Here is a 22,647-nt window from a genome sequence, read left to right as displayed (position 1 = left end):
GCACCACCAAGTTGTTTCCCGCCACTTGATCGTGGTTCAGAGACTGTGGCGTATGCGAGGCAATCCTGGTAATGATGCTGTTGAATGTTGATGAATTATTTATGAGAGGCCGAGGTGGTGGTTGTGTTGTTGCTTAGCTGTTGTGTTGTTGTTGCTTTGCTGTTGTGTTGTTGTTGCTTTGCTGTTGTACTGTTGTACGGTTGTAGTTGTGGTGGTGTTGTTGTTGTGTTGTTTGGTGTTGCAGTGTGGTGGATGGGCTCTGGTGTTAATGCGTGGTTTGTTGTTTGTTTTTTGTTGTGTTGCGTCGCCGTGGAGCTATGCTGTTGTGTGGTCTGTGGTGTATATAAACATTTATTTGGTTGTTGTCTTGTTTCATTGTTGCTGTGTATTTACGCAATTGTGTTGTGGTTGTTGTGTAGCTTCGTTGTATATATATATATATATATATATATGCGTGTGTGTGTGTTTATATGTGCAAACGTACATGGATTTGTTTTTCAGACACGTATGCGACGTTCCTACAAAGCCTGCGTTTATTCGAACTTTCAAAACGAACAAATATCTTCTATGCGTGCGAGTGTGTGTGTGTGTGTGTGTCAGCCACATGAATCATGTGTGTGTCTGTGTATGTATCATGTGTGTGTGTGTGTGTGTGTGTGTGTGTGTGTGCGTGTCTGTCAGCCTTAAGTATCATGTGTGTGTGTGTGTGTGCGTGAGTGTGCGTGCGGGTGTGTAATTGTGTGTGTGTGTGTGTGTTTGTGTGGTTGTGTGTGTATCAGCCTCATGTATCATGTGTGCATGCGTGCGTACGTGCGCGTGTGTGTGTGGTTGTGAGTGTGTGTATGGTTCTTTGTAAACACGACCACGGTGAATGAATTTTAAATTTTGTAATAGTAAACCATAACGTCATTGAAAAAGAAATAAAAATTTTCACGCGGATGTTTGTAACGCAATGAAAATAGAAGGGAAGCAGGTTTGAAAAGCTGAAATCAAAGTGTCTCACACAAGCAGACATTGAAATCTGGTGAATGCGAGCAATCTAGAAAAGAGATTCATCTGCACTGTTTTGAATGTTTTTTTGGAAACTTGAATTTTTCATATGAATGACTGAAATTAAATGAATTGCAATGTTTTCAAGGACAGCAGATGCAAATTAGGAATTGAGAGGGTTGACATCCGAATGATATTTGAGTTATTTTATCAAAAATCGCCAGTCAAATGCTGAAAGAAGAGATAAATAAATAATTAAAATAGAACGAAAAAAATTTAATACATTTTCAACTGGTTTGGCAGCATTCGTACGTGTGTAGGCTTTTTGAATGAAAAAATTATAGAAAAGATGACTTAAATAACTTGCGATCACACACACGCACACATAAGATTTAATCTCATCGAAAAAATTGGCGCGCTAAAATCAATTTTGAAAATGGCAAGATACATTTTATTGGCCGGCTGAATAATTGGAATCAAATGCAAAATGAATGGCAATACTTTGTGGAACAGTGGCCACCTCAACAGCAATGCAGTCTGATCCATGTGACTCCGCTCTGCTTTTTATTTGGCATTGTAATAGAAAATGTTGCGAAAGAGCTTAAGTAATGAAATGTGATACAAATATTGCAATTGAAATCAGTTGAGGCGTTTTGATGCTTGCCAAGGTTTACGTTTCGTTTCATAAACCAAAGTACCAACTAAACTTTTGTTACGGTATTAACCAAATTTTTAACAAACAAAATAACCACAGCAATGTTGTTCAGTTTAATAAATCTCAGTTTTTCACTGAAATTTTTGTTAGACGTAAATATGCACATCTAGATTTGCATGCATCAAGTCGAGTGATGTGTCATCGAAAATATATCTCCCAGTTTCTTGCATCTTCTCATGGTTTCATGAGCAAGTTGTGCTTCAGTCTGAGTTCTGAGCTGTGCTTGCTCAAGCTGTCTCGTGTGTGACTGGTGCTGAAATAGAATTTAAAGCTCTTTATAATTTTTTTCTAAAACTTTAAAGTTCCTCATGATAAAACAACATTCACTTAATTATATACCATAATTATTTTAAAATTTTACAAAAATTTTTATTGACCTAGCTAACAAAAAATTCGTATTTAAATTTTTTTATTCTACTGTGGATTTGCAACTAATAAAGAGTATTATGTATTTGCGGTGGCGTGGTTGGATTTTTTGTTGGGCGGAGCTTCAATTTGTTTAAAAATGTTGGTAATTTTTTCTTTCTTACCACAAAATTATCAATTTTTTTTCAAAATGAAGCTAAATTTTTCAAGCTTACATACCGATTTTGTTCAATTTTACTTAAACTTCAGCCAAATTTTCAAGTGGGGGGAGGTTTTAGCTCCGAAATCCCTCTTTGCTGGACTTGGTGTCCTCATGATTCCTTTGGCAGTGTCAAGTGCTTCTAACCAGCTAATGATCTAAAAACTCAAAATTATTTTAAAATTTATGCATTTGATATTCTAAGAGATGATATTTCAAGCCATTTTAACCACGTTTCTAAGAACTGTAATTTATTTAAAGTTAAAATAATAGGCACCACAATGCTCTGATCATCAAGGTTGTGCACCACCTTTAGAAACTGTCATGTTATCGTACTGCCAGATGAGTTTTTTGTAATATTCAAACATGATGCTCGCTTGTGCCAACAATGACAAACCAGCAAATGCATTGGCTGTTAATTATGCTTCAACGTTGGTGCACAACGATTAGAGATGTTTCAAAAGAAATATGGGCTGGTTGTAACATGATACTGGTTATGTACTACAAAGAGTTTGTATTTGATGATCAGTTGAATAATTCAGAAATTTATGTGGGTACATGTTTGAGATTAGTTATGTATGAAATGAAGCTGCAACACACGTGGTGCAGAAATGCGATAGGGCCAGTGTGGTGTGGCGTGGTTGGTTCTTGGAAGTTAAATAGAGTGTAATAGATATTCATTTAAAATAAGATTTAACCCTCAACTGGAAGTTGGGGAGCATTCTGCACTTAGCTGGTGGCGTATTTTTCTTTCAAGAGCTGAATAATGCATTCTGCACCCTAAGGCACTCTCAATGGCTACTACTTTGTTATAAACAGAACTACAACAATTATGCTTTAAGACATTGTTAAGATACCATTATGTCCTATTTTAAAATAAAATATCAACGTTAAATTTTGCGAAATATATTTTTTCGGAGTACATTTTATAACCCAGACAAACATTATTCAAAATGTTTATATGATACACAATTAACATTAAAGTTGCCAATAAATGATGTTTATTTTTGTATATATTCGACATTAAATAGACTTTTTATTGAATAAATATTAATAAACAAATATACGTGAGGCATGAAAAACTTGGGCTTGTAGCAACTAAATTTCACTTTGTAATAAAACTTTGATGTTATATGTACCCAAAAAGGTCTAGTGTTGATCTGTTGATAAACCGGGGATGGTCCTTCTTAATAATTCCGCTGAAAGTGGCGTCGATAACAGATCATTTGGCTTCAAACATTGTGAAGGGGAGATCATCAGACGGCCGATGATCTTGTTTTTTAACATGCTTGACAAGCTTTCATTGCTGTTTCACGATCTGGATGTGCAATAACTCTGATTGGGACAAATCGTCTGAAGCTGTACATTTCGCAAATTCATTGCGAATCTCGGGAAATGTTTTGTCGAGTCAATAATTATGAAACATTTGGACAATTCTATTTGTCTTAGAAAACCGATTTTAAATTTTTAAAACCAATTTCAAGTGCTGGATATTGTAAAAGAAGAATGTGAAAGACCAGTTAAAGTGAGGATGACAAAGGGGCATTGTCCTCTGTGCACGAGCGTGACAGTATAATACGAAACTTGTGTGACATTGTGCTCTACCCCCTCTTGAACGGCTCAAAAATACTGTGTAAACATTGTTTTTCCTATTTAAATTTATAATTAAAAAAAACATTGAACAAAATTTGCATACAATTTGTTTCGACGTTTCATAGAATTGATTCTAGAATTAAAATCACACTCATACCGAGTAAGCGAGTGTCTCTCCGAACCACCGTAACCCCTTTAGTGCGTTATTTTATTGCATCTAAAATGGCTAATACATGATTTTTGGTTGTAAAAGTATAGTAACTTTATTTTAGAAAAAATTAACTTAGTTAAAATTGATTTATATAGAAAAATTAAACTGGAGTCCAACCGCAAGAACGTGAACGAAAGTTTCTACCAAGTAGCAATCGAGCAAGAAGCAGTTTTCCATGAAAAGAGTGAATACCGTAAATTTAGCAAAGTTTAAATACATATGAAAAGGTGAAACATTGAAGTGTTTTTGTTGATATGTGATAAAGGTGAAGGAGTTAACCAGACGAGTTGAGACTGTGCCTTATTCCAAGTGGCGGGTGTGCTGGAATGTTGTGTTGTGGCTGCGGTGGGGTAGCTAGGACGCGGGAACACGCTGTGAAACATGGCATAATTATGTTGGCGGTTTTGAAAGGTACGTTTGTGAGATTTAAAAGTGAAACTGTTGAAATACCGAAAAATGGATGGTTTCATTCTGTCGTCTGCTTATGTGATTGCAAATTGTAAACCTGGTACATTGCACGCTGTAATCAAATAGAGTTGAAAATGGCGCTAAGTACGTATTAAAACAAATAAGTATTAAAACTATTGAAGGTTGATAAGTTAATTGAGAAATACTGAAATAGAAATTATGAAGAGAATCCATGCATTATATTGCATACCGCTGCATAAATTTGCAGTGCAAACTGATTTTTCAAAGAATTAATCGAAGAAACAAAAAATTGTGTTTAAAAATATGAGAGGATGAGTGGTGTGGGGGTGAGTTGGTTGGAGGTCTTGCGATGAATTGGAAATGTATCAAGATTGCATTGCGTTGTAAACAGTTGGCAATTTACATGCAAATGATTCTGCACTATGGTTCACAAATATGATAACAATTTTAAAAAGTAATCTAGGTTTCATGAAATGGCACGAAACGCATTTATTCAATGCAAGGCCATCCTGGCGGTGATGTCCATGCCATGTGAAACATTCTTCCTTTTCATGAGCGGTGTACATTTCGTTGTGTCAAATGTTTCGTTAGGCGTAGAAATTTTAAAAATAAGTTATTTTATTCAAATATGAAAAAATTAAATAAAATGTACTCACAGTCTCATAATCGATGAATTTTTTGTGCTGGGTGTCTATGCTTATAACATTGATTGAGTTGATGTTGTTGTTGATGTTGATGTTGTTGTTGATATTGTTGTTGATGTTGTTTTCGATGTTGTTGTTGATGTCGTTGATGTTTGCGTTATTGATGATTGAATTGTAGTCACTTTCCGATGACGCTGCAAGTCGGAAGTTGAAAGAGGAAGTGAAATCAATGATGGATATGTTGACTTGCTGCCCAGGTTGACCGGAAATTATCCAATGAACATCCTTCGTTCCGCATCCTGTTTCCATGGGCACCAGACTTGAAATGTAACCGCTGAGGTCACCCGAATGCGACGACGACGATGACGACGACGATGATGATGACGGTTGTGGTAATGATGATGTAGACGTTGAGAAGCATTGCCGGCGAGGATCGTTTAAAACTGTTTGGAAGAATATTTAAAGATGCCCAGAGTTGAATTTGAAGCAGCACAGTTGTTCTCAAATGAGCTCAAAAGTTGTAACGTAATTTATAATTTCGTATTTTGCGATAAAATTATCACTTTCTTAAAATTTGAAGACTGAGTTGATTAATTAAAAATTCCAAATGGTGATTCAAATAAATGACTAAGTCATATTGGTTATGGTTTCGTAACTCAATTCATGGTTACGTAGTTAACTTTTGAAATATTTCTTCAAAAATATAAAAGATTGATATTTTCGTAGCTGAAAAACAGAGAGGTGCATGACGCATAAAAATATGCAATGCACGTACATGTATTCAATTGCAGACACGTCACAAACATTCTTTAAAGACTCTCTTGTAGTTTCTCAAACGAAAATAAATTGCATCAATAAGGACTCCTACTTACAGGACCCTGTTTAATATGATTAGTGTTTATACACACGCTTCATTGCCATTCCATCAAACAATGCGCTGTGTCTTCCACCGCATCCTACATGGAAGGCGTGCCGATGTGAGTGAACAACGTGGACCAACCATCGGCTTCAATCACGCCATGAAACATTTCAACGCATTTGTATTGAGAAGAAATTTATTAAAACAGAAAGAGATGCAGATGGAAATAAAAGAAGAAGACATGCAGAAATAACGGTCGTCATTAAAAGAGGCATGCATCTGCTCTGCAGTCGTTGGTCTAGTTGTTGTTTTTGTTGTTGATGCTGTTATTGTTGTTGATGCTGTTTATTGTTGTTGTTGTTCAACATGTTCTGGCACGCATGGAGGAAAAACAAACTCATCAACATCACAAACCGTCCAGTCTCCACAACTTAAGAGTGCATTAGGACTTGCGTGGGGCCACATTAAAAAAAGTGAGGCCTTGTGCTGACTAGTCTGAAAAATGCGAAAGAATTGTCGTCTTGTATCACCGCCCACTCTGCCGCTTCCCAAACCTGTCAGATACAAAATCATCTTTTCATTGGCTGCATCGTTTCATACTTTCAAATTTGATGCCTGTGAACTTCTTGAAAGATTTCATATCTTAAAAATCTGCTGACGAAACAAATTGGCGCTAAAATATAATTTTACAAACACTTTCAAATAAACAAATTTAAAACATTTATGAAAATATATACATGTACAAAATTGCTCTTCAATTCGTTAAGGCTTCTTATATCCAAATACATTGGACGGTTGTAAGCTAAAAAATTGTGTCAGTGAGAAAAAGAAATTCAAAAAATTATAATTTTTGCTTATTCAACACATTCAACAATCCAAACATTCTATCTGTATTTAACGTCATGATTTTGCAAACGAAAAAAGAGAATAAATTATGAGTGAATTAAAAGAGGAACAATTTTTTCAATTTTCTTATTAATTTTCTCTCCCGTACCTTTGCAAATTGGAAATGAACAACATGTGCTAAGCTAGCTCGATATGACTGGAATATAAATGATAGGCGAGAGATGGGCCGGTGTAGTTTCACCATCAATCACAACAGTGTCATCATCATCAACCACAACATTATCTTCATCAACCACAACATCATCCTCATCAACCACAACATCATCCTCATCAACCACAACATCATCTCCATCAACATTATCATCGATATAATGATTACATTTAGTAACATCAACAACAACAACATCATTATCATCATCATCTTCTTTCCCATCTCATAATCTTCAACACCAACATCATTGTCATTATCTTCTTCTTCACCATCATCAGCAGAAGCATTACTATCATCATTATCCGCATAAATGCAGGGGCATGATTAACGTTTCATTTAACAAAATTTTCATAAACGCTCTGTATCGAGTTTGATACGATGTGCAAGTGATGATGTTTGTATGTGTTTATGTTTGTACGTGTTTATGTTTGTTTGTGTTTATGTTTGTATGTGTATGTATGTGTTTATGTTTGTACGTGTTTATTTTTGTATGTATTTATGTTTGTATGTGTTTATGTTTGCATGTGTTTATGTTTGTACGTGTTTATGTTTGTATGTATTTATGTTTGTATGTGTTTATGTTTGTATGGGTCTATGTTTCGTTGTTTTTGTTTATGGTTGGTATGTGTGGCTATGTTTACGTTTAAAATGACAGGTTTGTGTTTAATGGCTTAGTTCACGTTAAGTTTATTGGTTAATGTGAACCTTGTAGTTTATAATCTCATTAAACATTTTGATTTTTTAGTGAGTGTTTGATTTGATATTCCAATTAATATGTACGATTATGAATGGTGGACATTTTTGACCGAGTTAGATCTTGCAATCCCTTATAATTTGTTGCTTCTTTGTTATTATCGGGAATTGGGTTGTTCAGTTGTTCAGAAAATAATTTGATTATATTGTATTATTTCGAACTTAAATTCACACTCAAGTCGCATATCATTATAGGTTTTGAGAGCTGATATAGCAAGGCTTGTGTGAAAACGTTTAATTGAATCTACACAGTAGTTTTTGGTTTGCTCTCTTTCGAAAATGGAGATCAATATGTAGCATTTTTGTCATTTTTCACATTTTTTCAATAGAAAAGGTAAATATGTTTCTCAAGCTAAAAAGAAAGAAAGAATCCGATGTGAGTGATGATGATGATGAGTAGATTTGTGCTGCGACTCTCGTGTGGTGACTTCAAAGGTACTTCATGGACTACCTCAAAGAAAGTTGAAATGCTTCAGACATTTCTTAATTAAACTCGCCTCTCAAAATTTAATCAAATCTTTCCAGAACCATTCCAAGAGTATCCCACAATTATCCATAAGGATGGCAAAGTGTGTTTGTTGGACTAGATTGGACCAGAATGGCAAATTTATGATTCAATAGAATATTTATCCATCATACAAAACTGTCTTTCGTTTTCACGCAAAAAATTACTTTCCGAACTACTTGATAAATTTTCAACTCTTAATATATAATAGAAAACATTGCAAATTATGGATGTGTGGCATATTGAGAAAGTTTCAATTATTAACGTTGGCAATAATAAGCGTTTGGATACGTAATTAGAAAATAGAGGAAATAGAATTAAATTTAAATTTCCATTTTAGGCACCTTTTTAAATGCACGAATACGTAAAATCGTAGCATCACACACACGTTCTCGCCCTAACAAACATATATAATAACAAACACACACATACACAAACACATACACACAGGCACACACAGACACACACAAACACACGTATGTGTGCATCTGTTTGTGGAAAAACATGGAAGAGTACATGCGGAGAGTATGAGATCCTTCATAAAGGCACTTACATTTATTTACACGTATTTTATGGCATATGGAAGCCGTATAACGCCCGTTCGATCACATTTTATATTCAGTTATTCCTATGTTAATCTCAGCCAGTTTATTACGCTCAACACTGTTTATGACGTCATCTTACAGCTATTTCCTTGACGTGCACTTGAAAGAACCAATCAGAAACAAGAGCATCGCGTCACGTGTTTTCACAGCAAAGAAATGCTGATGTGAAATGAGGAAAAAATATTTTTCTACGCTGGTGTATAATTTCTTTGGTTAATCTCAGTTGCATGTATTAGTACGTTTGTTGGTCTAGCGAATAAAATCACATAAATCATGTTTTTAAATAAGTTCAGTTTTCATTTCAAGTCAGCTGCCTGACTTGAAATGTTGCTTTTACTTTTGTGAGCACTGAAAATTATTTGCTTATTTTCAAGCATTTTTATGATATAACTTTTTTGATTGTCTGGACAGGAAATGATCTTACGCGTTGTTTGCCATCTGTTTGTGATGAACTTCTGATTGAATTCGTCCGATAGCATGCAGGTGCACACATTTCGACTTTTCTCCGCATTCTCCAAAACAAACAATTTTTTGATTAAAAACCTGCAACAAATTCGCAGTTGCCTCATAAAATTTTTCTTGCAAACTCAAATTTATTGAATAAAATAGTACGAATGAATTAATATGAGCTGCAAAAGTTTGCAACTGCCCCATTTTTCGTTTATTTTGCTCTGACAATTATTGTATGTGTCACGTTGGTTTAATAAATATTTGATGACTTTTAATCACATAATTATTAATTAATAATTTTTGTGCCAGCTACGTATCGTTCAATAGTTTCATTAATAATTACAGTTGTTCAATGTGAAACAATATTTCTTAATAAAATATCGCACTGCAACAACTATCTTCTCATTTCCGACATCTGATTGCATTGCTGGGTTCGACGCATGCATGTTGTGGTTGTGATGGACACGATGTAGTTGTTGTTGTGGTTGTAGAGATGATGTTGTTGTTGTTATGGCGGGGGTGGTGAACATGAAGATAGCTTTTAAAAAAAATTCCACCACTCACCAATGGACATCTTGATAGCTATTAATATTTATCAGTTATCGAGATTTTTACAACTGATTTTTTAGCATTCATATATCCCGTTTATAGTACTGAAATAAATTTTAATTCAAATATATGCTTAAAATTGTGTGGCATGCAAAGTGTATTTATGCTTTCCTCCTCTCTCTTTCGCTCTTTCTCTCCCCTTCTCTCTCTCTCTTTCTCTTTATATATATATATAATGTTATTATTAATATTATTAAAAAAATAGATTTGGAGCTTGTCGTTGTGATCCTGCACTGGACAGGTGCTCACTTCATCACGTCACTGTTCACCTGACGACGGAGTATATGATGATGCTCCTTCGTATTTGAAAGATTCGTCGTTCGTTAATCATAATTCCATGCAACTCTGTGTTCGCACGTTTCGCTAATTAACATGGCATCATTTAAACGCATACAATTGTATTTATTTATCATTTTTGTTATTTTAAATTTATTTTTTCAACCGTGGCTTTCATATTGATTAGCAGTTGATCAACAAACTAATAACTGACCAGATGCTGCGATGGTTGTGCTCACAAAAACACGCTGCGTGGCTGTTTTCAACGTGGATGCAGCCACAAACGTTACACAAACACAAACAGAAATAATTTTTTCCTCGTTCCTCCATCTTGTGCATCTAATTAGAAGAGACAATATTTCCTGCTGTCTGGCCATCTCTAATGGACGAGCATCGGTCTCATGTGCAACTGTCCGCTGTCCAGTCAAATCAAATATTTGCCGCCATGAAGGGTTCAGATTGAAACTGGAGATAGCAAGTAAATCATCAATTAATCATGTTGTTTGCACATGCAGGCAGCGCAGGGCACAGGCTGTTTGAACAACATCTTGCTTCGTGGCGATAGGGAACAGTTTATTTAACAGATCATTATTATGTACCTTTATGTAATAAAACTCGTTAGTCGATTATATCATGCATTGTCATCGAATATGAACGAGTCAGGAAAACTTCGGCCTAGTTTGACAAAGGGAAGCTATCAAAAAATCCATTACAAGATTTGTACTGTAGAAACCAAGACATGAGAAGTTAGTAGGAACGTAAAAACATGCATGCTTATTTATGTGCGTGAATGTTGATATTTCGGCGCAAATTTATTCTTATTGTTATAACTGCCCGGTAGACTATGTAATGATATAACTTTTAAACTTTCTTTTCCTTATTTGCAAATCAATAACTAATGATAATCAATTTCACCGCAAAAAATTAATGTTCACAATCTATAAAATTAACGTTTGCTAACTATCGCTTCCCGAATCACAATTCAATGACGTTTATCGCAAATACTGTAACACTTTCAACGCAGAGTCAAATATCAAATATCGCTTTCGACACTACTCAATCGCTATTATGGACCCGTCTTATCGACGCTTCTCAAACGTCCTAGATATCTCGCTGTCAGAAGGTTCTACTTCTTTCTCGAGCTGGGTGCTTCCTAGCGACACTACGCCTCTACCAAATATACTTGTGACAGTTACAAAAATATCTTTCATAATTTAAATCAGAAACTTTTATCATCCTCTAAACTTTCATTCATAAGTTAAACAAACAAATGTCAAAAATTTATCTTCCAAATCACTGTCGAGAATGAGATTGACGATGATGGTCAAGTTCAAAAACCTCCGCTTTTCATTAGCGTCTGTAAATTTTAACAGGTCAAATGACAGTAATTCGGCATCTTAATTTAATGTTGTTTTTTACTTTCATTCAAATACTTTATAAAAAGTGTAAATTGCTAGAATAACACGTTCACTAACTCGACTTAAGTTAAATCGTCTCAGTTTGATTACATAAAACACAAAGTTTGTCGATAAAATTTGTTCAGCCGTCTTATATTTATAAACTTGAACTATCCAATTAACAGGCATAAGAAAATATAAAACAAAAAACATATATGCAACCAAAGAAAGTGGAACGTTAACCTTTGATGCACTTGTAGACCAACTCGAGATAGGACTTGAGATCATCGTGGCACGGCTTGACGTTCGGGAAGTTCTCATCCAACACTCGAACGCTGCACTCCTTCCTACCTGTTGGTTGCATCAATTCTCTACTTGTGCCTTATGCATTGGTGATCGATGCACGTTTACACAAGTATCATTGTTCATACACAAGTGAGCAAACAACAATCGTTTGAAAGTAGACACACTTATGGAAAACAAATGCTTGCATATAATTTTCTATTCTTCATGTTATCGTATTAATTTCAGATCTGCGCGTACGTAAATATAAACAAACGCTATAAATATTTAAATTTGCATGAATACATCTGAGCAAGTTCGAATGTGACGATGTTGTTTTTTTATGCAACACAGCTCTAATGTATCTGTTACGTAATTGTTAATGTGTTTAAATAATTTCCATTCTTACTTGTCAGTGTAAATATTATGAATTTATAAAAAAAAAATCTTTCATTAGCACTCCAAACTACCCAACATAAAAATTAACGTTATACCAAAAACAATAATTTTTATTGTGGCTAAATTATGAGCAGAATTGAAATTTATAAAAAACAACACTTGAAATCATACTAAATTAACAATGTTAGCAATATCCGGCAACAAAGCAATTTTTCAAAGGTGGAAATAAAACACAAAGAAAAAATCACGTGACGATTCTTTCTGACTACAACCAAAGAGAAATTGTCAACATACACATCAACAATATCAACAACATCAACATTTAACGACAACATCAGCTTTGAAACAACAACTGCAAAACATAAACAACATAAAAAAAACACCAACAACATCAATAGCAAACAACTACAACCTTAAAAAATAACATCAACAATATATACAACATTAACACCAAACAGCAACATCAATAAAACAACATCGGCGACTCTAGAACAACAACAACAAAACAATGTGAAAAGGTTACAAACCAGAGCAATACGCATCTATAATATTGATAACATCGTTTGAACAGCCCAGGTAGCCAAAACTTGCCTTTGCACACCTGTATTGAGTTTGGTTACATTTGTAGAACGGTGAAAGAAAAAGTATTTCAATCATTTTGATTGTGGTATTGATAACAGTAAACTAATCTAATGCAATTGAATATTTTTAAAAATTTGTGAAAATTGTTACAATTAATAAAAAGTTTTCAAATAGATGATTGAAGCAATATGAATCTGACATATCTGATTTTTCAAGTAACAAAAAGTTAAACATTTGCGCAATCTAAATTAAATTGAGTGAAACAAATGTTTCACTGACGAATTGTTGATAATGGTGCCTGGTAAAGGAGCAGCGAAGATGAAGCACATACTTGGAGATCTCCATGCGGCCGTACAGCGCCCACTCCACGACGAGCACTTCTCCAACGTCGGCGCATGCCAGCCTCAAGTAGTCAGACTGACAGACGATTACTTTGCCCACTGCTGTGCGATGATCGTGATGATAAATGTTACCAAGTTAATAATACTAATTATTATTATAGAGAAGATAATGAAGATGATATCTATGATAATAGTGATGATGACGACAATGATGCTGTGGAAAAGAAAAGAGGTTAGAAGATCGATGATGAAGTAATATTGCTTTGAGAAACCGCTCGAGTTAATAAACTGAGTAAACATTAAAGATTGGTGAGGAAAGTACGAGAAAAAGCAGCATTATCAATCTATTCAGCGGAAATCAAAATATTGATTGGATAAACTTTCATGAAATTGATAGATAAAAATTTATATCACAAGTTTTTATAATGGTTAATAAATGTGATGTGTTTTCACATGCCAAAAGTTACCAAATTTTCAAGCAAAAAATAATTAATTCTAGCCAAAAACATTGATCAAAATACTAACTCTAATTAAATAAATAAAAAATTAAATAACTCTTAAATTTTAATTGCATTTTTATACATTTCCGCGACTGATTTGTTTTCACAATTTCTTTTTTTGTTTTAAAACTAATTGATAAAAATTTAGTTTAGATAATTTATAATAATATTAAGTCATCTTTTAAAATTTAAAAATAAAACTGAAAAGTGGTGAAGATGGCGGAAGACGATATTTTAATTCCGAAAAACAATTTGACGAATAATGTAACAAATAATGAAGTTTTTTTTTCTTGTTTAACAAATATAAAAAATTCATAGATTAAGTATTTTGATAAAAATTAAAAGTTTCTTTTCCGAGTCGCTTATTTCGAAAGCTAAGGAACTGCTCGTCGAAGACTTGACGAAAGTGGATTTCCTCGAATTTGGCGATAAAAGGAAGAAAAAATCCCAGAGTTGCAGTCAGACTCTGAGGAACTTTTACAATACGTGGAGATAGTCCAGGAACAAAATGTTTTTCCTAAGCTGCCAACTTATGTTGCTACTAACTTCAAATTTCCGTCAGATTTATCAGACAATGATGTTACCAACCAGAAAGTTGTCAATAGCGATAACCTTAAAGAAATGTATTCCTTAATTGACAGTTTAAACAAACATGTTCAAAATTTGAAATTAGAGTTGGCTAAAACGTTACATTAAATAAAATTAAAATCTGTAATTCGAGTGCTAAAGTTTGTTCCAGTGGTACCTGCTCATCTATGGATGACACCCTTTTAAAAAGATCATTTCCTGATATTCCAAACGTAGACAATGTTGTACAAGATAATTGGAAGAATATTTCATACTAAAAGAGAAAAGAAGATCGACTTGTGAACAGGGTTGAAAGCTTGCCTTCTTTGTATTCTACCATAACTGCTTGAAAACCAGATTTTAATGTAGGCACCGCGGAAAATAATAAAATATTACCTGCAGAGCCAGATTTTAAGAAAAAGAAGGCAGTTTTTTTCTTAACAAATATTAAAAATAATGTTTCGGTTAATGCTGTAAAAAAATATATGGCCAAAAAAATGTTAATCTACATGGTCTGTACCTATTAAAATCAAAGCAACCAGCTCTAGAAACTTTACTTGTCTCTTTCAAACTAATTGTTAACTATAACTTATCTGAAAAAACTAATAACTCCAGTTTTTGGCCAAAAGGCATAGTTATTCGTCTCTCGGTTTTTTATCTTAGAAAAGATTTTCCGAATAAAGAATCTTCATTTAAAAATATACTAAAATTGCATCATCATCACTTTACATCAGTGTTTGTTGATTATCACCAATCTATGACTACTTGCAAAATTTATCAGCATGAAGATTTAAATAAAACTCAAACCCTATAAGCGTGTCAATTGTCTTCTGTAGGTGAACCCAACGGTGGGACTGGGCGCCAAAGAGAAAATAAGTTAAATTAGCAGCAGAGGCGTACCGAGCGTCTGAACCCTTTGATGGAGGCTTGGTCATCAAAAAAGAAATAAATAGAGTTCATAATAAAAAGAACCCTCGAAGGCTCGCAGAGCGTCTATCGTGAACAAACCCCATGGTGGAGGCTCGGTAGCCGAAGGGAAAGAGTAATTATCAAAATTAAAAATCTTCAGGCGTGTGGAGCATCTATCGTGGGTGAACCCCATGGTGGAAGCTCAGTCGCCAAAAAGGAAATAAATAGTAGTCACAATAAAAAGAATCCTCGAGAATCCTCACAGGCGTATGAAGCTGCTGTTGTGGGTGAACTCCACGATGGAGCCCAGGTCGCCAAAGAGGAGATAGTCACAATAAAGAAAATTCTCAGAGGCTTGTAGGGTGTCTGTTAATGGCGAACCGCATGTTGGAGGCCAGGTCGCCAAATGGGAAAACTATCTTTCAAAATAAAGAATCTTCAGGCGTGCCAAGAATTTATCGTTGGTGAACTCCCTAGTCTCCATAGTAAAAAAAAACAGCAATAATTACGGTTCCCAATATATGCGCAGGGCGGGAATCGAATGGTGGGCTTGGACGGTCCTTTTGCACTACGTCGGTATGGATGGTGTCGATCTGTGGGCCTTTTAAACGATACGATTAGCCAGGTAAGGGTTTTTCGTATATCTGGAATCGGCCCTGCGCCAGTGCTTAGACGGGCTTGGTCAGGATTTTCCCTGTCGGCGGTAATGGCTCTGGACATGCAAAAATTTTTAAATAAATAAAAAAAATAAGGACGAGCTGGAAGCCGAATTTGATTTATTGTTCACTATTTTTTATTTTAATCAATAATTATTCCTGTGTAATTTAGTTATTTTATGTGTGAAGCTACCTTAAAATATTATCTGTTACATTTTGTCACAAATTTTCTCTTTCAATTTCCGGTCAGCCCATTGTACAGCGCTAATTTATTGAATCGTCAGAATATTTTTCATTATCAATTTTTACAAAATTTTAGTTTCAGAACATTTTTGGATGGGGGTAAATTGCAAAAATAATTTAATGCATCTCAACAACAAATTTTCAGCTTTAATAAAAAATTTTGTCTTTTCATTCAGCTTGTCCACCATTTTCTTTATTATTTTTTTTCTCTGTTATATGCGGAAATTGACAAAATACCACAAAAATACGCAGAATATTTGTGATGAAAAATTAATGAACATCCAGCACCAACTGCAGATTTTTTCAAAATGCTGGAAGTGCTGAAGTAGGGACTCAATTTAAAATTGTTACTGGCATACAAAAGTTGACATGCGTACTTCGGCCAGCCCGTGCGGCGCACGCACGCACATGTTAGTACTTCATGCATGGAGCAATAGATCTTCAAGCAACATGAACGGATGATCAGATGGTCGGCAGTAATTCAAAAATGATTCTCTAATAAAACGATGATTATAGTGGAAGCCAAAACTCGTCTTAATAACATGCAAACGCATCGACCAATTATCATTAGTATCATTGTATCATGTATGATGACCATTGTAATTTATGTTTGCCTGCATAGAATGGTCAACTGGCGATGGCCTTTCTTATAAATGTATCTGTATGTACGTATATGTTTGTGTGTATGTATGTGTGTATGAATGCATGCATATGTGTATACGTTAAAACCAAATCATTGACGAATGACACCAAAAGCCAAGCGTCTGACTAAATTTTATTTTATTTGCTAAAATGTGTATGTGTATACGTATGTATGTGTGTATGTATGTATGTATGTGTGTATGCATGTATGTATGTATGTATGTATGTATGTATGTATGTATGTATGTATGTATGTATGTATGTATGTATGTATGTATGTATGTATGTATGTATGTATGTATGTATGTATGTATGTATGTATGTATGTATGTATGTATGTATGTATGTCTGTGTGTGTGCGTACGTACGAATGCATGTATGTATGAATAGATGTAACTATGTATAAGAACAGATGCTTTTCAATAATTCATGATTGGATGTATTTGAAGATTGCATGCGCTCATTTATGCTTTCCATTCATCAATAGGTTTAGTTGAAGAGATAGGCGAGCATGCAGTGGTTCTCTGATGCTGTTGCTTGTTGTTGTTGTGTTGATGTTATGTTGATGTTGTTTGAGGTTGGTTATGTTGATTTTAGTTAATATACGGCTTCTAATGTTAATAATACTTACCTACCTATCGGTTTTAGACATTGTTTTTATCAAAAATGTTATTAAAAATATTCATTTAAAATAAATGAATAATTGCAAAGTTGTTTTGGCAAAGTACTCTGATTGAAATAGTTGTATAAATGGAGCGATATCATTTTATTAATGGTTACAATGGTTACATCCCAAAGTGGCAAAGTATATTTTTGTCAAAAAAGTTAAATGACCGCCAATTATTAAACTTTTAAATCATTCATTGCATTTAAGTCCTATAAGTTATTAATAAGATAAGTCAAACAACTTGCGGTTATGATGAAATCTTTCACAATAGTTTCAATTAGTTTAACGCAATCAGCGAAGCACATCATTCACAAGGACGTGTGATGGTGCAAGTGATTAATTTTTAGTAAAATATTTATCGGCAAGTTTGGATGATAGGTTTATTGATGTATGGCAAGCTACATCAAGTATGCTGATTCAATGAAACTGTGGTTGATATTTTGTAAAAGTTTACAAATTCACAATCTTTTATCTTTCTGTTAGCTGCTGCGTTTCTTCATCGTAACTATCATCACCACTAGCGTCGGTGTAGTTACCACCGTCGTCGTCATCTTCATCATCATCATTATTATTATCATCCTCATCATAATATTAATCATCATCGTCGTCGTCGTCTTTCTCATCGTCATAGTCATCATTATCATGGACATAATCTGCAGCACGAAAATGACGTTCATCTCTTGTTACAGTCGTCATCATTATCGATAATTTTCATTATTAGCACTGGCCATTCTCATCATCTTATTTATCATTATTTAAAAAAGAATCTTCATCATTACCACCATAATTATCAGCATGATCACTTATGATCACACCTCATATTAGGATCACAGACATATCATCTTCGTAGCTGCATTTACTTCTGTAACGATGACAGTCGTTGTAATGATCGTAATCACTGTAATCATTGTAATTGTGTAATGGTTGTAATGGTCGTAATCACGTAATCACCGTAAAATCATCATAATCGTTATTTTCATCATCAGAGGAGCGAGGACATCTTCAAGAGCTTTATAACGTGCACTTAAGCAGCATTATCTACATCGTTATCTCTCTTTTCTATTCCTTCTTTTAATATTATCATCATCAACATCATCATCATTCGTCTTATTGCCGTTATTATATTCATCATTATTTATCCTCATCATTGTCATCATCGTCCTCACTCATTCCATCATCATTATCATCTCAATAAAAATTTTCATCATTAATAACCATCGCCACTTTAATGAATAGTCGTAATGATCTAATGATATTAGTATTATTAAATGTTATCGTCGCGATCGTCACATCATAATCATTCTTTCATTCATTCATTCGTTCGTTCTTTCGTTCGTTTATTCATTCATTCATTTAGTTATTAACATCAGCACTATTTCTCATTCCATCATTATCATAATATTAATAGAAGTTTTAATATAAATAACATCAATCTTCAGATCAACAATAATTATCACCATCATCAATATAAATGTCATCATTTAATTATCATCAGGTCATCATCAGGTCATCATCACTGTCACTGCGGCTCAGACTCTTGCACTTTCACCACTTAAATCATTATATAGTGTTTGAATGTACGTTTGAAAGACAAATATTTATTTTTTTATTCTTGCCTCCCTCATTTCAACGTTGTTGTTGTTGTTAGAGCGTCTTAATTAATCTGCTTTGAAAATTTCGTTAGAAATGGAAGGTTTTAAAAGATCATTAATTAATTTGGAAATCTTCAAACGAAATTTTCACGGATAACTCTCTGAAACTACTGAAATTTAATAATTTTTTAACAATTACATTTTTAGGGTAATTGATGTTCAAAAAAACTTTTAAATAAGAAGCTTTATTTGATGACCATTTAATTGAACGAATGAAGTAGGTATAAACGTGCAGACAGGTGTTCAATTACATCATCTGGAAAACAATTTTTGAACGGAAAACCTGCTCGCCTACATGTATATGTACATGCACACACACACACACACACACACACACACACACACACACACGCATAAATGCCAACTGTACGGTACACATACACAGGCTACTCAACTCGCCTCTTTTTTTTAGAGAATACGCACAGATACATACGTGTTAACCAAAATACTGTTTATGTACACAGGAGTATAATTGAAAATATGTTTAAAAAAGGAAATAAATTTAACTTGAATGAAATTGAGTCAGCGCATATGTGTGCTTGAGTTGTGCCCGGAATGCAGCAATTAAATTTTCCCATTCATGCTTCTTGTTAATATTGTATTTGATGTTTTTGCTTGTTGTTCACGGGTTTGTTCAAATGTTTGTTTGTGGTTTGTTCTCATGTTTGTTTGTGGTTCATTGCTTAAATGTTTGTTGTTTGTGGTATGTTGTTCACGTACTTGTTGTTTTAACGTAGAGCAATGCTTTTAACAAAAATATTCAGAATAGAATGTTCACTAACCTGATGAGCAGAAGATTTTGTGTGTCAGCAGGAAGAAGAGAACTGCTGTAGATCTCATCTTCTGAATCATTGTTCATATAAGAGATTTCGATAGCACAAATGCCATATTGTTAAATATTTTGGTATTAATAATTTATTGACGTAATATTTTCAATTTGAGTTTAAATTGTTTTAATGCCATTAAATTTGATGTTATGAACGTTGATAATTGTTGTCAAATGCCGGTGTTGTTATTTTTAGAAAATAATTTAAACAATTTTAATATCTGGATGCATTGAAAGTATTAAACAGTAAAATCCAGCTGGCGATTTGTGGCTTCATGAGCGTGGTTGCTCCTACCGTCAAGCACACGTTTATTTAAATTATTGACCAATTTTGAAAGTCTTAAAAAAATTTAAAAATAATTAATTCTATCAAAATTTGCTCCAGTATAAAGTTATCAAAATTTAAAAATTATAAACTTTAGAATTTAGTATATCTACAGTTTGAGGTAAAAACTGAGTAAAAACATTGAAAATATTTTTATCAGAATTTTTTTAACAAAATAATTGAATAAATAAACCTAGCAATTAATAAGAAATATTATCACAAAACATTTAATTTAATCAAAAATTTTAAAACGTGCCTACAATGAATGAGCTGTAACGTTAGAAAAGCTAATTCCACAACAACAACAACAGGATCAACATGTTCCGATCCTGACCGCCCATATCAAGTTTATTATATATATACATATATATATATATATATATATATATATATATATATATATATACAACTTATATATGCCAGCTGTCCGGTGTTATACACGCTTCATTATGGCCGCCTGTATAATATTATAGTGTAATGGAATAATATATGGAGACGATGATGCTTCATACATTAACATGTTCCGCCGTAGTACATGGTGCGGAGACACGAAGACTGCATGCAAGCGATAAGATGAGCAACAAATGTAACTTATGCAATGTTAATGTTGCTGTTATTATTTGTTTATACGCACGTACCAGGTATATACAAATAATGCAACACAAGCTGAAATTGCAGGTACAATCTACATGTATAACATTTAAAAAATAGTTTAATAATTTTCTTTGTGGAACAGGGCTGCCTTGCAATATCAATTGCAATTATGATTGTAAAATTTATTTCAAGTTCTGGCTGCATTGATATTTCAAATCAAAGAACAAGCAAAAATATTTTAAGCGGAAATTAAAGTATATTTTAGATGGGGGTAGTTCTTGTTGCCGTTTATAAGTTGTATAATACTACTAGTAGTATTGTTAGTAAACAATACTAGTATAATATACGATAACAAGAACTATACCCATCTAAAAATTGCGATCTTCATTGACCACAGACAACCGCAAATTTACAAGCAGCAAAGAAAAACCGACCAGAAGAATATTAATGAAAGAATTTACAAACAAAGAAAATGAGTAGAACAAAAATATAATAGGTAGACAAGATCAAGTTATAATAAACTGACAGGACAAAGCAAAATAAAAGCACTTGCACACAGACGATTGTAAAACTTTGCAATATCCCTATATAAGCGCTGATGATGAACAGGGACAAAACGACGACAAAAGCGTTTATTCAAGCCCTACGAGACCAAGATATGAAATATGACCTCGCAATATCAAAAATAAAAACACTTAAAAAAATTCTGGAGCAGTATGTAACACAGGAATCGGCAAAACTGATGTTGAAGAAAGACACAAGAGTACGGCAAATCCACGAAGAGAATGAGTGTCGAAGGATTGTCTAAACAACAGGAGACTACAGACCACCGGAATGCTGGAACCGGAGTATATATATATATATATATATATATATATATACTTTTACAATATTCTATAAAATTATATTTTATAGAATATTGTAAAAATTATGGTCTATTACCAACATATATATATATATATATATATATATATATAATATATAATATATATATATATATATATGTGTGTGTGTGTGTGTGTGCGCGTGTGGGTGCGTGTAAGAACATTGTACGTATGTTAGTTTTTTTTTATACAAATTACAAAATGAAGTACGAAGTGAGAACACGTTGTAAGCTTAAAAGTACATTTCGCCCATATAAGTACATTGTAGTAAGTACGTCCACTTATTGAAATAAGTGGCAGTGAGGACTAATCCAGCTGATTGAAACATCTGATCAATCATTGAAATGCAGTGGGGGATTGTTTTCGCTGAGATCTCGTTTAAACAATTTGATCGATCAATCAATATTCCTCAGACAATAGTGAACGTTAGTTGGAAAGGTAGGCACCAAACAGTTTCCACGTCTACAATCTTTAAGTACTTTTGAAACTTTTGACTTTATTCGTTTTTCTTAACTTACATTAAAACTTAAATTAATACAAAATAAAATATTTTAGTGTGAGTATGCATCACGAAAATTGTGCACTGAAACACATGCATTTGAATGCTGAGGACTTGTGCACTTAGATAGGTGCACGTGTCTTGCTGCATCTTTTTTATTACCAGCATTTGAGAAATTGTTGATGATATGAAAATGATGATGGTCAAAACAATGATGATTCTTATCGTGCCAATGATGATAGTGATGACATAGAGTATGTTAAACAGTTAGATTTTTCTATTTGACTCATAACGTAATCTTTGAAATGGAGGCAACTATTTATTAGGCGTCAGGAAGATTATCCACGCTGTGGTAATATAGTCCCTCGACAAACAACAGGCCACTACCACAATCAGCTCTAGGGTAACTTTTGCATTTCAA

The 22,647-nt window shown here is 33.7% G+C and overlaps 4 protein-coding genes across 4 annotated transcripts in view; 2 read left to right on the top strand and 2 right to left on the bottom strand.

Moving 5' to 3' along the window:
* The window catches only part of HELRODRAFT_164000 (hypothetical protein), a gene marked incomplete at both ends in the record, with an annotated part of 4,107 nt that extends 3,731 nt beyond the window's left edge, over positions 1–376 (bottom strand). Inside the window, 2 exons of the mRNA XM_009029065.1 lie at positions 5–65; positions 350–376. Of these exons, the coding sequence (XP_009027313.1) occupies positions 5–65; positions 350–376 (88 nt within the window). The remainder of the gene's footprint in view (positions 1–4; positions 66–349) is intronic.
* A 3,972-nt stretch (positions 377–4,348) lies between these two features.
* HELRODRAFT_163999 (hypothetical protein) lies at positions 4,349–6,646 on the bottom strand (the record flags this gene model as incomplete). Its single annotated transcript, XM_009029064.1, has 4 exons — positions 4,349–4,446; positions 4,907–5,048; positions 5,160–5,590; positions 6,607–6,646. The coding sequence occupies 4 exons, from the start codon at positions 6,644–6,646 to the stop codon at positions 4,349–4,351; spliced, it is 711 nt and encodes a 236-aa protein (XP_009027312.1).
* Positions 6,647–7,711: 1,065 nt separating this feature from the next.
* Positions 7,712–13,001, top strand: HELRODRAFT_163998 (hypothetical protein; the record flags this gene model as incomplete). Its single annotated transcript, XM_009029063.1, has 6 exons — positions 7,712–7,718; positions 10,479–10,739; positions 11,286–11,384; positions 11,844–12,093; positions 12,798–12,857; positions 12,911–13,001. 6 exons carry the CDS (start codon positions 7,712–7,714, stop codon positions 12,999–13,001), a joined length of 768 nt encoding a protein of 255 aa, XP_009027311.1.
* A 211-nt stretch (positions 13,002–13,212) lies between these two features.
* Positions 13,213–15,599, top strand: HELRODRAFT_163997 (hypothetical protein; the record flags this gene model as incomplete). Its single annotated transcript, XM_009029062.1, has 4 exons — positions 13,213–13,397; positions 14,108–14,220; positions 14,732–14,841; positions 15,399–15,599. 4 exons carry the CDS (start codon positions 13,213–13,215, stop codon positions 15,597–15,599), a joined length of 609 nt encoding a protein of 202 aa, XP_009027310.1.
* Between the last annotated feature and the right edge of the window lie 7,048 nt (positions 15,600–22,647).

This window comes from Helobdella robusta (assembly GCF_000326865.2).
Source record: "Helobdella robusta unplaced genomic scaffold HELROscaffold_6, whole genome shotgun sequence".
Classification (NCBI taxonomy): Eukaryota; Metazoa; Annelida; class Clitellata; order Rhynchobdellida; family Glossiphoniidae; genus Helobdella; species Helobdella robusta.
This window is presented reverse-complemented; position numbering and strand designations above follow the sequence as displayed.